This window comes from Echeneis naucrates, chromosome 6 (assembly GCF_900963305.1).
Source record: "Echeneis naucrates chromosome 6, fEcheNa1.1, whole genome shotgun sequence".
In the NCBI taxonomy this organism is placed as follows: Eukaryota; Metazoa; Chordata; class Actinopteri; order Carangiformes; family Echeneidae; genus Echeneis; species Echeneis naucrates.
The window spans coordinates 10916016-10935798 of NC_042516.1; the positions used below are offsets into that span (position 1 = coordinate 10916016).

At 39.3% G+C, this 19783-nt stretch overlaps 2 protein-coding genes across 4 annotated transcripts; both read right to left on the minus strand.

The window, feature by feature from the left end:
* Positions 1 to 383: 383 nt before the first annotated feature.
* Positions 384 to 10940, minus strand: zfat (zinc finger and AT hook domain containing). The gene is made up of 24 exons (XM_029505277.1): positions 10759 to 10940; positions 9417 to 9575; positions 8838 to 9005; positions 8348 to 8473; positions 8078 to 8191; positions 7690 to 7821; positions 7524 to 7591; positions 7078 to 7163; positions 6723 to 6821; positions 6369 to 6517; positions 6203 to 6294; positions 5554 to 5702; positions 4658 to 5462; positions 4371 to 4497; positions 4030 to 4262; positions 3642 to 3723; positions 3101 to 3220; positions 2162 to 2335; positions 1975 to 2063; positions 1719 to 1857; positions 1393 to 1499; positions 1063 to 1150; positions 797 to 894; positions 384 to 719 (listed from the first exon to the last, which is right to left on the minus strand). Exons 1-24 carry the CDS (start codon positions 10775 to 10777, stop codon positions 519 to 521), a joined length of 3624 nt encoding a protein of 1207 aa, XP_029361137.1. The 5' UTR covers positions 10778 to 10940; the 3' UTR covers positions 384 to 518.
* A 661-nt stretch (positions 10941 to 11601) lies between these two features.
* LOC115044995 (protein tyrosine phosphatase type IVA 3) lies at positions 11602 to 19140 on the minus strand. Of its 3 annotated transcripts, XM_029504417.1 has the most exons (8): positions 19052 to 19140; positions 18809 to 18916; positions 15483 to 15963; positions 14281 to 14418; positions 14065 to 14157; positions 13839 to 13969; positions 13609 to 13683; positions 11602 to 13173 (listed from the first exon to the last, which is right to left on the minus strand). In XM_029504417.1, exons 4-8 carry the CDS (start codon positions 14374 to 14376, stop codon positions 13056 to 13058), a joined length of 513 nt encoding a protein of 170 aa, XP_029360277.1. In that variant the 5' UTR covers positions 14377 to 14418; positions 15483 to 15963; positions 18809 to 18916; positions 19052 to 19140; the 3' UTR covers positions 11602 to 13055. The 3 variants fall into 3 exon arrangements, with proteins under 3 accessions (XP_029360277.1, XP_029360276.1, XP_029360279.1); XM_029504416.1 differs by having other exon boundaries at positions 18809 to 19129; XM_029504419.1 differs by lacking the exons at positions 18809 to 18916; positions 19052 to 19140 and adding an exon at positions 18235 to 18258.
* Positions 19141 to 19783: the final 643 nt, after the last annotated feature.

The window sequence follows — 19783 nt, forward strand, 5'->3', positions numbered from 1 at the left end:
GACGCGGCTGTTCATGAAAATCTAATTTCCATCGCTTCGTGTTATCGACTTACTTTCCCAACAATAAAATACACATTCTTTTTGTATTGTTAGCATTGTTCTTTGCCTCTTTCATGTTATCTACAATGTTTCACACCATCTTCTGCTGTAAAAAACTCCCGATAGCTTCGAAGGCCATCCAAATGAATTGTTTTATTTCACACTATAGCTGTCACAACTGCAAAACTGAGCAGCTACTGAACTTATTAAATGAACTCTGAATGGAATCCACTACAGAGCAGAGCCTTTATTTAAATTTAAATATATATATATATCTCATGACAAAGCAGAATTTGGCATTAGTGTTTTTATTGTGATTAAGTGACTATTAAATACTTTTGAAGAAAAGTTTTAATGATGACGAGGAAACATTTAGTAAATCCTGATTTTATTACTTAGTAGTACATGATAAATTTTCGAAGGAATGTTGTTACTTGCTGGCATATATAACACTGATGTATCAGCAATTCCATGCATCACTAGTTGATTTCTACTGTGTGTTCCTGAACGTAGACAATATAGTGGTGTGTGTTTTCTTCCTGAGTAAGGACTGTCAGAGCCTCCAGACCATGTGCATCCTCCACCACCATCACCTGGTCACCAGAAAGACCCCCTTCGGTGTTCACCACCATCAGCTGGTTGCTGCAGTTACCCACCTCCTGCTCGTCAGCCACCTGCAACTTTGACAGGAACTCAACATCAACATTTTGTTGGAAATTCTAGTGATTTCCTCAATGAGCGATGAGATGATATTTACCTGCTGTACCACAGTAACAGTACCGGGAGCCATGGCAACCATGGAGGTGACAGCGTTGTGAGTCTCTGAACTGAACTCAGTGATCTGCTGAATGTTAACTGAACAGAGAAGACAAACACATCAATAGCATGTTGTAGCATGTATGTAGCATTAACAGGAAGAGACCATTTTTTTGTGTAGAAATAAAGTTTAAAGAGGGCCGGGGGATTGTAAGCCTTGGCTGAGCCACTCATTTACTAAATGTTTGTCACTGTTGCTGTTGGTACCGTTGTCATTCAGAGCTGCTACATGTGCTTCTGTCAGCTGCTCTTCATCCTCCACAGAAACATACTGGGCTTCTACTTCCTCACTCACCTGGATATTTAGAAACATGGCAGATACTGTATGATCCTGAAAACTCTGACTTTGACAAATAAGAGTAATTGGTTCTAATGTATGATGACAGAGTGTAATTAGCAAACGTCCTTGCTTTTAACGTTTCCAATAATTTATAGATAAGTGAGAAATAAAAATGTGTTTATTTTTTTTCAGTAATTATAAAAAAATAACTGCGCCATTATTCTCTATACTAAGTATATTTATGTGACTACATTTACCTCCCAGGTGCCCTCCACCACTTTCAGACTGTGTTTGCTCTTCAGGTGGCGGTTCAGCTCCCACTTGGTGCCATAAACAAATTCACATTCAGGACACTTCATTCCACCTAAACACATGGACACACAAAAGCTGAACATACTTTTTGTTTCGTAAAGATTTTTCCTATTGTATCATTTGATTAATTTATTTAGATAATTTAGCTTTTGGCATAATATCAATACACCACATTTTAAAAGTCTTTACAAAATGTAGAGTTGTAGTAAGACGTTGTAAAATAAAGAACATAAGGCTCAGAAAATGGTAATAGGAAAAGGGAAGGTCAAACCTTTCTGCTTCAGAGATTCAGGATTTGGCAGGCCAGGCCCTGCATTCTCATATGTTTCATTTGGGTGTTTCAACTTGTAGTGACGCTTTAGGGGACCAGCAATATTACAGGAGTAATGGCAGTGGGCACAACGAAATGGCTACAGGGATAGACAAGTTCCACACAATATAAATGAAATAATTAGATCCAAAATTAACTTGAAACATTCTTTTATTTTTCTGAACAATTGTGTGCGCCAACCTTAGTGTGCTCTGACCTTAAATTCAGCATGTTGCTCCTTGTGTCTGAGCAAGGAAGGTTTAGAGACCGAGGTAAAGTCACACTCCGAACACTGAAACCGCTTGCCTGAACAAACAAAATGATTGCCCAAATTTTTCCCCCATTCTCATTTCACTTTGCACTTGCACATCATTTTCAGTTAGAGAATGGAAGAGCAAAGTTACCTTCATTAGTGTGGCTCAGTCTGTGGCTTTTCAGCGTAAACTTAGATTTGAATTTTTTACCGCACAGATCACAGAGATGACGCTTCTCTATGTCGTGCCGGTTCATATGAACCTTCAGGTAACTCTTACTGCGTCCCGCATAGTCACACACACTGCAGACATATGGCTTGAGACCTACACACATAGATAGGTGTATACACAGATACTTGATAAATAAAATTACAAACAAAATCCTAAACAGAGATGTAAAAGTGGAAAGACGCAAGAAAAAAATAATTGCTAAAAAAAACAACACAATTACCATAGGGACTGAAGGTCTCAGGGGATACAGCCAGTTAGCTGCATCCCTTGAGACCTTCAACAACACCTGCTCTAGATATATGTCTGCCAGCTTAATGACTGATGTAACTTCAAGGTCTACAGCCCTTTGAGGTAAGCAAGTGTTAAAGCAAGGAGTGGCGAGAGGGAGAATCAGACGAGCAAATGGCTAATGGAGTTGTGTTTTTTGTATTCATCAGTTTCAGCAGAGCAACCAGATGTTCATCAGCTGCACAGTGGGCTTAACACCCTAAGAAGAAGTTGTGTGTACTTTTGTAGAGACTAAAACAGACATTGCAAGGCTCAAGCAGCCCTTCAAGAAAATACCTTATAACATTTGTCTACCTGCATTTCAAATTGTTTTGATCTTTCAGAATATGCCACATGCACACAAGAAGACAATTGTGTTTGCTTGGGTTCTCATTATTTCAGAAATTCTGGTCATTTTTATCCTTCAGAGTTTGTGGTGTGTTTTCAGTCTCATTTATCAAGTGAAGGAAACTTGGCTCACATAACAATCAAACAGTGACACAGTCTCCAGATATACCCTGATGTGTTGCTCCAGACTGTGAGTGTGTAATTGTCTGTGTAGGCTTATCTGTGAGTAGATGGATTTCACACCTTGGTGGGCCCAGATGTGCTGCTGAAAATCACTGCTGCTTTTTAGGAAGTAAGAGTCACAGTAAGGGCATTTCTCTGCGCGCTGCACCATAAGTCCTTTGCCCTGCACAGACAATGCATCTGTCCGACACATACAAGAAACACAAACACACACATACATACAAGACTGTTAAATTGATTGTGAAGTTCAGAAACATCTGATTGTGAACAACTGAACCTGGTTATGTTGCTATGAGACACGCTATTTATGTCAGTCTGGTGTGATATCTGTAGTTAAGAGTCCAGTGATCTTTTTTACAGTTAAAAACAACAGAGCAAGTAAAAATAGTCAAGCTGTCAGTTTCAGGCTCTGTGAAAGATTTCACCCTTGAGTCTGGATTGGCCAGCAGTAGAAAGTGGACACGTGAACCCGCAGTGACTGAAAGGACAGTCTTGAAATAGTTTCAGGATAAGATACTATAAGATACTATACTATAAGTGGCACTAACAGGTTATTGTGTGTCTCATTCACTGTCAATAGATATATTTGCGTATTCTTTACCAGGGTGGGATGTTTTGATGTGGTGCTTCAGTCTGTGCTCTGGACAGCTCTGCTGGCAGACAGGACAAGCCACACTCTTCCGCTGGAAACCAAGGGGCAAGACAGAGACAACAATGGACCTCACAGAAATAATGTGTATGTATAAGTATATGTATGTGTAACACTTGAGATATTCTTCCTAGTCATATTCAAAATTAAAGGACTATTGGTTGAAACCATGGAAGAAGAGGTGGTCAGCAGGTCAAGACAGTAAATTAACTTTAAACGTCAAACACGTCACTCTTTGAAAATCTCCTTGGCTCACAATACATTTAATCATTAATAAGACCAAGAGCATTGACTTTCATAATCTCTCTCTGAACTTTTAGAATCTCCTCTGAATGGTTACCTGTTCCTGGTGTGTCTTCTGATGCGCTTGTAGTTTGTATTTGTCTGGTGTGGTATATTTACAGCCGGGATTAGAACAAGGGAGCAGCAGGCCACTGTGTTTCTGGATCTGGTGTCGCTTCAAGGAGCTTTTGGTGATGGATGAGTAGCTACATTTTGTACAATAATGTGAGTGCTCCTTGGTGTGTGTCCGTACATGGACACTATAGTGGACTTTGTACCAGAATAGTTTACCTGTGTGGCAGAAGGTTAAAAAAAAAAGCATGATTCAAAGCAGTAAACAAAAGTCATGCAGTAATAAATACTTGAATTAAGACAGAAGAAAAGCTTTCTTCTTCTCACCACAGTATTGGCATTCCAGGTCTCCATAAATTTTCCTAAGCCGTTGGTAAGTCTCCATATTAAGCTGAGTCTTCTGAAGTGATATCAAGACCTGCTGAAATGCACTCTGGTGGAAAACCTCTGACTCCTACCAGCAGAAAACACAGAATAAGTCAGGAAAAGGTCTGGCTGAGGACAAGTTTTTTTTTTTTTTTTTTTTTTTAAAGAGTATCCATAGTTGGGATTGGCTCCAGCACGATCCTGACAGGTAAGAAAATAAAATGAAAGAATCCTCACAGTTACATTACCTTCTCTGAATGCAGAGTTTGGCCCTCTTCCCCTGAGAGGGCTGATGATGAAGGTGTGTTTACATCCAAATCTCCTGATGATGAAGTTGTATGTGTGTTACTGGCTGTACATTTATTATCTTGAGTACTGTCCTCCGGGACAGGGCTGTGACTGCTCTCTGGTGACATAAATGTCTGTGTGTCTTTTTCATGTGTGTCTATATGTAGTGCAGGAGTGGACAAGTTGGCTGTGTCGGCCTGTGTCAGTTCCCCAGCTGTTACTTTGTCCTGTTTATGAGTGGAAGATGTGGTTTCTATAGAAATGTCATTTTGGGGACCTTGCACTACACCTCCAATTTCTGTACTTTCATCCTGTGCCCGAGCTTCCTCCTTGTCTTTACTAGCAGCTACTTTTAGCTGCTCCACTCCCCCATGTGGCCACTCCTCTCCTTCAACACCATTTCTTCCACCCTCCTCATTCCTTCCCATTCCTCCTCCAGCTAGATAGTAGCTGTTATTGATGCAGTCAGTGAAGGCCTGATCCTGGTCCACATCAGGGTGAGATTCTTTCACATGACTCTTCAGTCTTTGAGAGCTGACAAACTTCTTATCACACAGACAGCACATGTATAGAAAGAGGTGTTTCCTGACATGAGCCGAGAGGGCGTCCATCCTGGTTGCAGTATGGTCACAAAGCTGACAGGCAAAGGGATGCTGAGTCCCGTGAACTAATAGGTGGCGTTCCCGCTCAAGCTGGTTCTTGAAGCGTCTATTACATGTGGGACAGTGGTAAAGGAGCTGTCTGAGGCCCTGACGAGTCTTTAATCTAGAAAAAGGTAAATAAATAAGATTAGTTGATGAGCCAGCTGGTTAAACAGCTGCAGGTGGATTTCGTTTTTAGATACTGCAAATCATACTTCAGTTGCTGGTAGCTCTGGTAGACTGCAGGGTCTTTAAGGTTATGCCGTTTTTCAATGTGTTTTATCAAGTTCTTCACATCTGAGTACTTCTTATCGCAGAAGCTGCAGTGTTGTTTCACCTTCAGATGCACTCGCTCAATGTGGACCTGCATTACCAGAACACCGAATTACTTTCAACCAGACAACTGTGCAACTGTGTTAATAAATAGAAATCCTGTTTAACTAATTGTGGAAATTACAATTTATTCATTGACCCATCTAGAGTAAAAGTGAGATTCTCACAATGAGATGTAAAAGTTAGCGGACTGCTACATTACAGACAACATACCATTCCCAGATAACATTATACTGCAGTTTGTATTTAAACTCTATTTAAACATATAAAAATAAGTACATGTATTACTCCTTGTACTACTACTACTATTAATACCAACAAATTAACAGCAGTAATAAAGCAATAATGTCAGCATCTCACAGCACAGCTGCTCAAGCAGTTAACGCACACGGCACGTTATCACAATATCTCAGGTTTGCCTCTGACCTGGGGCCTATGCTGTAGGTCATTCCCCTCTCTCTCCCTGCCTGTCCTTGGAGTAAAGACATTAGGCCCAAAAATAATACTTAAAAAAAAAGTAAATAAACGCACCTTGAGGTGTCCAGGGCTGAGGCAGTTGAAAGGACAGTGCTGACAGCTGAACTTCTCTCCTGTGTGTTTCCTCAGGTGAACATTAAGGTTGGCTTTGTAGAGAATAGCAGTAGAAAGGTAAGTTGCTGCAGATTTATGAATACTTTGTTAGAGAGTCTGGATGTACCTTTGATGGCTGATGCATAGTCACAGTGTGGACACTTGAACGGTTTCTCTTGGGTGTGTGTCCTGAGGTGAGCAATCAGTGAGTGCCTGAACTTAAATATCTTATTACAGAACTCGCAGGCGAAAATCTTCAGCTGGCTCTGAGGCAAACTGAGACAGAGAGAGTACAAATACAATGTTGAATTCACTTACTAACCAATATCATTGTTTTGAGGTCTTCATCTAGGCTGCACAGATAACAAAATGACAATAAAAACATAAACTAATAACTAAGTTTGCTCCTTAAAACATAGGGATGGACCTTAAATCAATTCTGTAACTTTAAATTAAAAAATTTTATTATTGATTATAAGACCATTCAGAGATATTCATACAGTACTTGGCAGCATCTTGCTTGATCGAATATTCCTGAAAGCCTCTGCTGACTGCAGTTGTTGTGGAGGTAGTGTTAGAACTAGGGGTAGAAAAGACAACCAGACAGCACGTAAGAATGATGGATAAACCACTACAAGGTGAAAATAAAACATCATACTATATTTAAACATGACTGATAAAAAAATCACATTTGTTTAAATGTGTCATAAATAATGGGATACTATGCATAGCTGTCTGATTCTATATCAAGCTTAATGAAATTCATTATTTAGCACATCAATCATGTATTAAACTGAAAGAATTCTATGACACGTGGGACATTTTCATGATACCACCTTGGCTCCAGGTCCACTTTAGGGTTATTTTCACAGATAGTGGCTTCAGTTGTAAGGTCTTGTGACTGAGTCTGGAAGACTGCAGACTGAAAAATGTTGTAAATAAACCAATATAAAATTAAGAGACACAAGTGAATAAAATGAAAATCGATAATAATCATGACATAAACTAACTGAGAAAACTGAAACTTGTTATCATGCAATCACGGTAGTGGAATTTAAGATGAAATGCTAAAACACATTAATTTGTAAATATCAGAAGTTGGTCAAGGCCATTTCTCCAGAAAGGGTATCTGAGGCAATATTTTAGAAAATATATCTTTTAGGGCTTTAAGTCTAAAGACTTTCTGGTCAAATACCTATGACCAAAAGTGAACTCAAAAAGATATGTCCTTTTAATTTGGATGAGCAAACCCTTAAAAGTTTTGGTGTGTTACTGGGTTTACCTCAGACTGGGCCTTGATGGCTTTAGACTCTGCTAAACCATCCTCTACTGGAACCATCTGAGAAACACCTGTTGAAACAAAGGTAAGACATTATGCATACAACATTCTGTCTACAGCAGACATCATTTCTTAGCCTAGATTAGCCTCAAAGCTCGTTGAGACAGACCTGGAAGTGTTTCATCTTCTGTCAGAACAACACTGATGACTGACTTCTTGCTTCCTTTTTGACTTTTTGCTGGGCATACTTCTTTAGAAACACGACTTCGGTTGGTTCTCTGTGATCTAAAGCTGCCTCCATCTACAAGCAGAGAAAATAAACTATAAAAATTGCAATATTAAAGTTGAACAAAAACAAATGACCAATACCAACAGCACAGTCTAGCCACTCCACTACAGTAACTTATGACTGGATCAGCATGGAAGGGATTTTAATGTCGTCATACAATCTGTTATCATACAAAGAAATATGCATCATATCCATTACCTTCTATGTTTCAGACTTTAACACAGAATATTGGATTCATTTGAGGAAACTATTCTAATTTTAAACTGACCTTTTTCTCTTACAAACCCTGGTTGTACTGGATTTTGTTGCATTTGATTTGGATCAGCTTTTGCAGGGTCCAAAGTCTCAGAGCCCTCAACTTCTGCTCCAACAGGCGTGTTCCCTGAAAATGATTATTCACTATCATCCTCATAGTCAAGTGCAATAAATGTATGTAAACAATAATTTATGTAAAACTTCTATTGATCAAACTAACAGCTAACAAATATGTTTATTATAAACATCAACTTTTGCTAATTTCTGTTGGTTCACTCCTCACCATTGTCCTCTTCAGCCTCCTCCTCTTCTTCTCTCAGACAGATGTGTTTGAGGATCTGTCGTCTGTTTCTGAATGAGCGATGGCACTTTCTACATTCAAATCTTGAAAACCCATTGTGAATGTCACCTAATGGAGGGACACAAAGAGTCACAATGCTGAGTGTAGAAAGCACTACTACTTCAGTGTAATTGCAAAAATCAGTAACAAACATACATCTAAAACCACTCTCTCTCTTGTTACCATTAAGAAAAGGAGAGTTGACAATTTGATAACTAAGCCAAAGGACTGCTGTTCAAAACATTTTCATGATAAGTTAAGATTTTACTGCATAGAGGAAATATACACAGACACATAGCCAGGTTTACTAACTGTAAGTTAGTCACAAAATTTGCTATAGCCAGGCAGCCAGCTGCCTAATCTGTATGATGTATCTGAGCTTGGCATGAAAAAGATTGAATTCTGAGATATCTATCAGTGGCAACAGTGCAACCTTCTGATGAGCTACACTGTTGATCTCCCTCCTTCTGATTCTCCTCTTCTTGTCTTTGGAAACCATCCTCTTGAGAATGGATGGAGTCAACTTTGCAGTTTGTCAAATCTGTGCGTGTCTTCTTTGTAGAGCCTTTTGGTCGTCCTCGCTTTCGCTTCACTGGGGTTTCTGAAGGCAAACAAGAGAACAAATCACTGCGTCTTCCCGATTTATTTTTATTAACAAATTCAGCAAACAGTTATTTTCTGTTTAGCAATGCCCCATCTATTTTAAATTCAGTTTGTCAGTGAACTCTCCTGGCATCTCCAGAAAACAATGAAAAGAGTTACACAGTTTCAGTCCTGTTGTCATACCAGTGGTGAGTCCTTTACTTATGTCCTTGGACAAACTCCATCCGCAAACCAGTGAACGTAGTTGTAACTGACTTTTTTTTTTTTTAATAATGTTTTCATTTTACTTTTGTGGGTTCTATTGTTTTTTTACGATTTCATTATTTCATTTTGTTGTGAAGCACTTTGATTGCTTGAGACTTTTTTTTTCGTAGTAGTAGTGGTCCTGGTAATGATATCCTAATCTGACCTGCCAGCGTCTCCACAGGCTCTGGCACAAGGGGCTGCAGTGCAGTGATGATGTCATCAGGAGGGTCCTGCTGAGGGTGCAGCTGGGAACAATGGGCCAGCAACTGAGAGCAACTGGGAGAGAAGAGGTTGCACAGCCGACACATAAATATAGTGTCGGCTAGCAAGAAAGGGAGAACAGGTGTTAGATTGAAGAGAGCATCATTTGCCTGCCTCAAAACAGTGGAGCTGGCAGCTATTTTTTATCCATATGTAGTTGCCTCAAATTTCTATTTACAACTTGTATCCCTTATGAAACACCCTGCAAGGAAAGTGGCCTTTCTTTGACTGAGTCTGAAGGCCAATAAGATGAATAAATAACAAAAACAGTATATTCTAAAGCATTTCAACTGTATAAAGCTAAAAAGTACTTGTAAAAATTGCTTGAGTACGATATTTTTTCCACTATGGTTTATATTTGACTTTTCTTTCTTGAAATTATTCAAGTTAAGCCTCTATTTGTGTATGTGTGGAAACTTAGGTTTTATATATTACTTCTTAGGAAATTTGATTTCTATATTCCATATGCACAAGAAAAGGTTAAATTGGGGAGGAAATAAGGGGTTGGGTTGGTACGCATATATATTTGACTGAAAAGTTGAAAATAAACTTCGCTTCGCCTCCACTGAAAAGAGCCGTTTGGCCCCACTTCAGTATTTACATGTCTTTTCATTATCTGACTTGGCTTAACCTGAAATTGACAATCCTGTTTAAACTGCAGTACACAGCTGGTTATCAACTAGAGCATTTAATCCTGGTTTCAAATATATTTTCATAAAGTTTTTAATAACAAGCAACAGTCACACGAGTTTATCTTCAATAGTTGAAAATCACACTAAAGATACATGGAATTAATGATTATTTCGTTTACACACACAAGTTTGTGACTGGAAACATTCAGTCTTTCTGATCAAAAACATTTCATGTTACAACCACACAGGCTCTTCGGGCTACTCTGAGCTGGAGTGATGGAGGAGGGGAGGTATGGTCATCGTGGGGAAGAACCGCTGTTAGAATAAAACTGTGCACATATGACGGCTGTGTTGAACTTGGTTTGTTGTTCCTGTTTGACAACGTGACACACAAACGTGAGTCCGGTGTCGGACCAAACGCTGTGCGCCATTTTCGCCTTAGCGGAACAACAAGCCGCCTGGAAACAATGTAAAGGCTCTGAGGAGCAGATCACAGCTGACAAAACGCGGAGACTCAGCTGAGGTGGAACGAGTCTGTTTGTTTTTGGCCCGACCTAAAAAAAATGAAGCCCCGGAAAACATATTCGGCTTAAGGCAGGCTCATATTCTTACCTGTTTCCTGTTCCTTCATTTCCTCCGCGCACAGGCAGCAAAATTACACTATTTTATCAACGATATAGAGATATTATATGACCAAAAATAACCCCTGGAACGAAACTTACAGCCTAATTTCACATTACGTGCGAAGAAATTTCTGTCGAATCTGCGACACTAGTGAATGGTGCCAGCGGAAGTGGACGGGCCCGGGTGTCTACGTGGGGCAGCGCCCCCTGCGGCTGGAGGAGCTCACTGCAGCCACCACAGGACTATGAAACTGTAGAACATCTCTCTTATTAATAAATACTTATTTGAAAGAGATGTAATTACGTATTTTAAAAGGGGTGGCGTTCATAAATGTTATATAAATGTTAGCCAAGAACCAAAGGTGATGAGCTCCATAAATGATAAGACACGGTTTTATACTGCAGGGCACAGAGGAAAATGTTCAGATTTACAATTCCCATATTTATCTTAAGGGTAAATAAATTAGCAACTGTGATACAGATTTTTATTCTGACAAGTAATCTTTATATTAAAAGGTCAATCAAATGTCAAGGCTCAGCTATTGTAAGATTTATCAATGCCTTAGTTGTCCCAGTAAGGGTTTTAGTACTGAGCTAATAAGATACTGAAGCCTTTGAGGTGATAGTTGTCTACATATTTTTTATTTTATATATAAATATATATTTTTTTTTTTCTTATGATTTTTTTAATGGATTTTAATCAGTTTAGTTTTGCTTCAGTTTTTGTTAATTTAGTTTTTATCTTTCAGCTATTTTTTTTTATACCAAGACCAGAAAGCAAAGAACCATATGAATATTAACTCATGAACAACTGGGACCAGACAAGGACAATAACCAACCCTTTATTAAACAATACAAGAAATTCCAGACATACAGACGTTGACAGCATCTGTTTTTACATAAGAACATGTTAGTCCAACTGTAACATGTACAGATGCACACACACACTCACATCATTCCAACAAGCAGACACTACTGTAGCCAAATTGCTCAGCAAAAAAAATTTAATTAATATATATATTTCAAGTAGAGATGGCAGACCCTCTTTCCTCTAAATTTGTTGCTTCATAAACTCAATTGAAGCTATCTGTTCTAATATTTTTCCTCCAAATTGTTCACTTGAAAATGTGCTTCATAATACAGAAGATGAGGTGACATAAAGCTGTCATGAAACTGGCTAGTACACACAAAAAAAGCATGAATCTGAATAGAATGAAGTGTCAGAATCAGTTATCTACATGCATCATTCAGGAAGAATGCAAATAGGTAATAATAAGTAAACGGAACCTTAAAAATAAATGTGAGTGCGACACTGTTAACAAGTCAAAAAGATGTGCGGATGGATTCATCCAAATCCTCCACATAATTATCAGGCCTCAGTTTGCCTGGGACTGAACTGATAACTTAAATAGTTAGCTTCTGGGTTGATGATGATGATGATGGTGAGGGGATTCCTCCCTGATAAAAAATCAACTGTAAAAACAGAAATCCCTCATTTAATATTATTTACATCTAGTTTACAGCATTGTTTCATTTATGTCATGTAGGATGACAACAGATTTAATCACATTTTCTATTTATACAATATATGTACTAGCTTTAATCTTGTTTCAAAAAAGCAGCTCCTAATAAGTGAGTTTCGATCTGTCTGTGTCAGTAAACAGATTATGACAAAATGCAAACACAGATATGTAAACACAACTCTTGAGCCCAGCATGTGATGTAATGATAAAACAGTGACTGAGATGAAAACCAAATAAAGGCTTTATGTTTACCAAAATCCGCCCTACTGTAGAATTATAGAAGTTTAATTCATAGTAAGTGTAGAACCTGGAACAATGTATGACGGCCAGTAGAACTGACAAAAAAGAAAAGGTGCTACAATCATCTCAAAGAAAGGAAACACATACAGAAACACTGTATGTGATTATATATGTTCAAACATATAGAACACCTTTACAAAATGGACATTGAATGGTATTTTCACAAAATATCAGGGAAAATTTGAGCTTTTGAAGGCCAATATATCAGGCATGTATAATAAATCAGTCCCACACAAATCTGTTCAGGCTCATTATACCCCTCAGAACTGTTTGATAGAGAAGATAAAATTTCAAAAGACAATATATCATTAACTTATCATTTACAAACATGGATTCAGATGAAATGATACTAAAAATACACAGGGACAAATGGGCTAAGGTCAGTGAGACAAGGCTTGTCCGGTAGGATTCCTGAGAATTTGTTGAGGGGTCCGAGCGTGTGTGTGGGTGTGTGTCTTTGTCTTTACATGGTGCAACACTTGTTCTTGTGTGCATGAGAGTCTTTGAAGCGAAGTCTGTGCTTCGATCGATATTTCTCCAGGTAGTTTAGCTGTTTGCTGTTGATGGCTCCACGTCGCTTCCTAAAAGATGCAAACATACAACATTAGTTGGTGGAGGTCTGTTACATTACCTTTTACACTGATGCTCTCTCTTTCTCTGTGAGTACTGACTCAGACTGTAGGTTTCTTTTTGCATTCATAAGATCAAGGTTGAGAACAACAAAGAGGCGAGACAAGCAAAGTAGGAATTATTGTAATTATTATCTCCATAAAATATCCGATTTGCTTATAAATTGTTTTGTCATATGGTCTTCATTTTTTTTTAGCATATTAAGCATTCTTAATGTATTAAAAACTATTCTTTCAGTCCCTCTGGGTGTTTTTAATCATCACCTCATCATCATTATAAAATGTGTCATACTAGACTACCTTAAAACGTATATTCATGCTCTTACTCAATGGAATATTGTAATAATGAGGATACACAGATACAATATGGTATAGAAATTTTCTTACTGCCTGATGAGTTGAATTGCATCTTCATACTTCATCCCACTCTCTATCAGAGCCAGAGCAACTAGCACAGGAGCCCTTTATGCAAAGAATAGGAGAAAACACTCAAATTCAGCTTAGTGTGAACATATAACGAGAAAAAAAGAGGAGCTGCTGCGTTTGTGTGCTGCTTTGGTTTTAAGGGCAGTTTGAACACAGTATAATCGATCATTTTAATTCAATGTGTGTCTCACCGTCCCAATCCAGCCACACAATGGACAGCCACGCAGCATCCTGGATCTTCCTGAAACTTTTTCTTCAGCAAACCCAACCAATCATCAACAAGCTTACTAGGGGGTGGGGCTCCATCATCATAGGGCCAATCCTGATGGAGAAGCATAAAACATATTTAATTTCATGTTCATTCTCACAGGATGACTGACTTAGGTCAAATGCTTTGTTTGTGTGTTGCATCCTCACCACCACAGTGATGCCGTCTTTTTCAAGTGGTGTTTTGTCATATGTGATATCACAAACTCGAACAACAGTGGTGGCACCGTATCGCTTCAAGTCCTGGAAGGGACAGCAGTGCGAGAGAGAAATGTTCACAACAAAGCCAAAATCTAAGTGTGCATATTTATGGTATAATTGTGAATGTCTGCAGTGTTGATGGCAGCAACATTCACATTTACTCACCTCTATGAAGGAGCTGAGTGTGCTATCTGTGGGGTTGTGCGTGATAAGGAATCTCATGTTCTTGTGGCACAGTTCCACTGGAGCTGGTCGGTTCATGATGGACAGTGTCACTTTTGACCTCTGGGTGTGACCTCTGACCTTTAAGTGTTGACAGGTAGTTGTTAGGTAGTGTTAGTTAGCAAGTGTTTACTTCCAATATTATATAATGTCCAATTAAAACAGTAGTTATCAATATGCTTAACAAAAGTTTAGATAAGTAAACAAGCAAAACAAAATGAAGGCTTTGTTTTGACTGTCGCCCATAAACTATATCTGAGTATCTGAGTTGATCTTTTATTCCTTCTTAGCAAAATCCAGCCAAACACATGATATCGGGATATCAATCTATTCATCTAAATTGAAGTGTTTTGTTGAACTTTGCTGATTTAATCGTGCTCATCAGAAGTTGCACACGTTAAGGTGGGAAAATTATAACTATAATTTTTGCAACCACACTGAGGTTGGTGAACTCAAGGGGTGTTCCATCATAGCTCCACCCAATGCAAACCAGACCTAAGACACAATAACGGGTAAGATCTGTGCCTATAAGAACCATCAAGAGTACCAAAAATCTATCACTGATTCTGGGTTGCTTTGAATGAAGCAGCATGTAGTCTATGCTGGAAGTAAAACATAAACAGACATGAATCTATGTTTTTCTTGCTTGCATTTTTATGAAAGTAACAGGGATGTAAGTGTATTTTAGAACACCATTTTAATTATCTTAAGTCAGGCATGCTTCACATTCCCCTTCTTGTGTACGGCTGTGATTTTGCACCAATAAGAGCTCATTGGGTGATATCAGACACTTACAGGTGACTAAGCCAATGGGAAAGGCAAGAAACTAAATGTAAGACAACCAAGCCAGTGAGCATGCAGTGCATTCATATCACGTTATAGCATAGAGCAGATGTTTCGCAGCAAAAGGTTAAAATTTCCCAAGAATACCTGAGATTTTAGGTCTGTGTTTACACACACCTCCTTGGTATTATTGACGTGAGCAATAAATGTTAAAGTTTATTGTTATATTGATGTGAGTATGGAAATGCATTTCCCACTTGAATAAAGAAATCATATAATCCTGTTAAATAGGTTTGTAAACTTAAGAGGAATAAAAAGCGTTGGTACCCATCATATTTAGTGACAATTTGGTAACCAGTTACCTCTTGATTTAACTCCAGCTGCGGCAGTTTCTGCTTTGTCTTTAGGTCTTCAGGTGAGCTCCCGACTTCCTGTTTGTTGTTGAACTTCTTGTTTATTGCTGTTATTGTCACAATTTTGAGGTCCTGTTGTTATGATTCTTTTACACTCCCATCAGTTGACTGTATCCTACAGTCCAAGAAGCCACAGTGTGTAAGTTCTCTCTGTGTCCCTCTTTGTTTGTATCTCTCTGATTGTCCACTCCTGATCTCTCCTCCTCTTTGTCCTTCTTAATAACGCTCTCTTTCCTTCTCTCTGTCCATCGGCATCCGTTGTGCGACTCTCCACTTGTTACCCCATGAGCTGGCTGATTCAGAGGGATATGGCCTGTGGTCTTTCAGGGTTCAGGGCCCCAGGGTGACGTAGTGCAACTTCATGTGTCTAAATGTGTTGGGCGTGGCAGTAGTCACCACTCTGCCGCACAAACTCCATCAACCAGAGGTTCTAAAGAAATAAACAAAGGAAACATTTACTGGTAAAACATTCATTTTACAATTAAGATCGCAGAGATTCAACATTTGTTCCAATGTTCCAGAAACTAAATCAGCCAAATTGGATTATATCCATCGATCCATCTTCTACCGCTTTTCCATGTTCGGGTCATGAGAGCCAATCCCAGCCAACACCCTGGACATCACAGGGCCAACACACAAAGACAAAAAACTACTCGCACTCATTCAGACCTACAGACAATTTAGAGTCGCCAATTAACCTAAACATGATGTCTTTGGACGGTGGGAGGAAACCCACGCAAGCATGAGGAGAACACACAAACTCCCCACAGAAAGGACCCAGGCCGAGAACCAAACCCACAGCCTTCGTATTGTGGGGTGACCACACCACTAAACCGCCGTGCTGCCCATTGTATTTTATAATGTAGCCAATTAAAAAACATAATAGCAATTATGAGTTGCATAAAGGTTGCGTTGAGGTTACAAGACCATACTCACTTCTGCAGGCTTTCCAATTTGAAATAGTTAATAAGAGGAGGTAGCTGGCTGCTGACATCATGAAAAATGGACACAAAGGCGGTGTTATTTTGTGACAATCGTTTAAAATTCACTTACAAGCCCACAGCTTCCATTTACCAAGACCACAAGAGCTAATATTTGCAAAGAGGTGATTCTGCTTTGTCTGAGCAGTCATACTCAGAATTATTTTGACATTTACAAGTGTTTACATGGAATGAAGAAGAATGAAGAAAGCTGGGCAGCAGATGACAGATGCAACATGAGCTAGAAAATCTAATATATGATGGCGTTCAAAAAGTATGGACAATTCATTAGATTAGCCTGCTCAATATCAACAAAATTAAATCTGCTCTGTGGGGAACAATGAGAACAAAATCAAAAAAGGAAATTTTTATCTCACCTGTACTGTAGGTGCATTGTGTTCAGGTAGCTCAAGGATATTATTTAGCATTTTTAAAGCCGACTGATCTCAACTACATGTTGGCACAATATATTTGTAGAAAATTCTTCTCCCTCCATTGCACACAAGGAAGTGAAATGATAAGATCAGTTGTAATTTAGCCGACAACAACAAAGGCCAGTTATTTTATGCTCTTGTCATTGAGAAATTATCTCTATAAAAAATCTATGTCACTGTGACTCTAACCTTCCTGCTTTGTAATTGTAAGATATGAGCTCATTAGTTCCGGACGGTGAGCAGAGGTTTTTAGGGAGATTGAAGGGAAGATGTTTAAAGATGCAACTCTCCACCAATTCACATGCCCAAACATTCAGACAAACAACCAGGGAAAACCCAGAGGTAATCTGGGTAATCTGTGGTCACCTCTTCACCTCAGCTCTGTCAGCACACGCGCACACACACATACACACACATACACATTTCATAATCACATGCCGACTTACTCACTCCCTCTTCCAGAGGAGTGTAGTCTATTCCAGGTTGTTGACTATTTATAATTTATCCTGTGTTGCCACTAATCAGCATAGAGGTCAATTATTTTCCATCCACTCAATGGAAAAATTCCTGTTTTAAGAACTGCATGAGACAAGCACAGCAAAATCAGGACAGGATAAAAACTAAATTGTATCACTCACAGTAAAATGGCCAGAGTCTCTGTCACAGACAAAACTAAGCAGTGAATTCAGTGAAATTGAATGGCAGACCAGGAATTATACATTTCTAGACACAAATGTAATAAAAATCAAAGCCCGTTACAAGTCCAACCACTGCAGACTTTCAGCTGGCATATAAGGCAAAGTGACATAACAACTGACAGAGACATGTAAGAGCTTGATGGAAATGGCTAGACAGAAAGTAAGTCCAATTAACGCTGTAAAGCCAATCGTCCCTGTTAGAGTGCAGTTTGGTTTGTAATAACAGGAGTGTCCCTAGTTGGTTGTCAGGCTGCCTGGCTGTTTCCCTGTCACAGACTGGGTCAGCACCCAAAGAGGTTAAAAATGGATCTCAATATTATCTTAGAGCTATGTTTGGTTGCCAGACATTTCTGAAGTATCTGCATGTAAGGCTGAATGAAGCACACTAAGCTGGTACGTAGTAAAGGGGCAGGTAGTAGTAGCCTCAAATAGCTTCAACCCCTTTAAAGTGCATTCACTGCTGCCTTCGAGTCAACACCTACACAGGTTTATACTGTAACAGCTGTGAACACAAGTCACTCTGCGAAAAGAACACATGAATGCCTGAATGTGAAATCATTCTGTAGACCTACTCAGCCTTCTCTCTTACCTTAGGAGACTGTTTGGCTGCTGAACAAGGAAACCCCCAAAATGGTTGTTCCACCAAGGTCCTGTGGACACAGTGGCAGCAGCAAAACTACAACACTTTGAGTACTGGCATACAACCAGCAGACTGCCTGTTATGGTAAACCCCTGTAGACACTGAATACCTGCAGCTGTATTTATAGCCATATCTATATGAGCAGCTGATTCGGTGACACATCAGATTTTTGTGGAGACAACAGTCTGCTGCTGCTGTGCCCCTCTCCTCCTGCGCTCTGTCTGTTGCACTGAAGATCTCTGATGATCTTGATCACATTATCTCATGCAACGCTAACGTGGAAATGAACTTCTGCTGAAAATTGTTATTTAGTATCTGCCACTGAAGTTAATTCTTGTAAAAGTTATGAAAGCTGTTGTCGCACTGGCTGTGTGTCTGTGTCAGCATCAGGAATCTTTGTCAAATACTTTTTATTTAGGATATTTATTCAAACTTCAACAGCAACAAAACAAATGATAATAATGATCAATACATAAATAAAACAAAAAAAAAATAATAATTTGTATTGTCTGGGTTTCCTTACCCCTTAGCTCTTCAATGTCATCTCCAAACACAGACAAATGATCAGTTCCTCAGCTTCTTTGCTGCCGTTAAATCCCCCTGCCCTCTGTTTTTCCTGCTGCTGCAGAAGCTGAAATAAATGGTTTCCAAGCAAAAAGTCACATTACACACCACAACAACCTGTGGCTCTGCCCCACTGTTACGCTGGACGATCCCTCCCTGCCTCTCCCTGTGGTGTACAGTGTGCCCCAGTCTGTAGCTCTACCTTGCTGTATCAGTGCAGTGTGTTCGGTTGAGGATCTGCTGTGAGCTGGTCTAATCAGGCTGAGCAGCCATCTGACCCTGACAGCCCTGTCACCACCAGAACACTCCACAGTTAATGCTCTTAGAGAGACAGAGAAGAGCTGACCCCCCCCCCCCCCCCCCTCTCTCACCTCCTCTTCCTCCTCTTCCTCATCTTCCTCCTCTTCATCCACTCTCTCTCTTTCTCTCGCCCCTCTTCCATCAGGCATTGGTGTGCAAAGAGGTGCTGCACCCTCCTCCTTCACTCTACTCACCCCTTCCGATTGGTTGATGACTACAAAGTTCAGTGAAGGATACTGAAGGCACACCTAATACATTTCACAATAAAATGCTTTAATTCTTTTTTTTTTTCAAATATAATTAGAATAATTAGTTCATTTGCTGCTCCAATGAAAATTGCCTGCTATGACAGATCTGACTGGAACTTCTCTAGTTTTCCTTGGCTCGCTAGCACCCTCCTTCTGCTGCCCATAATGACTAAAAATAGACAGTCCTTTGAGCTACCAAACAGATTGAGTTTGACCCCTGTATATGGAATTAACTTTCTCTTTTCCACACAATGGCACCAGGTTGTTTGGGTGGTCTTTGTAGATCCACCCTGTATCAGTTAAACTCCTCCTCTATTATGGAAAATAAAATGGCAGAATATATTTCCTAAACTAGATGTGGCTAAAACTAAATTGAAAAGGAATCT

Excerpts from the sequence above, each read along its gene's own strand:
- zfat (XM_029505277.1), bottom strand. Across the intron at positions 5,703-6,202 it reads TCAGCCCTGGACACCTCAAG|GTCCACATTGAGCGAGTGCA; the intron begins GTGCGTTTATTT and ends CTGGTAATGCAG. Across the intron at positions 2,064-2,161 it reads ACTGAGCCACACTAATGAAG|GCAAGCGGTTTCAGTGTTCG; the intron begins GTAACTTTGCTC and ends TTGTTTGTTCAG.
- LOC115044995 (XM_029504417.1), bottom strand. The coding sequence starts at position 14,376 with ATGAACCGACCAGCTCCAGTGGAACTGTGCCACAAGAACATGAGATTC. Across the intron at positions 13,684-13,838 it reads TGTGTGGCTGGATTGGGACG|GGCTCCTGTGCTAGTTGCTC; the intron begins GTGAGACACACA and ends CTTTGCATAAAG. Across the intron at positions 13,174-13,608 it reads GCAATTCAACTCATCAGGCA|GAAGCGACGTGGAGCCATCA; the intron begins GTAAGAAAATTT and ends TGCATCTTTTAG.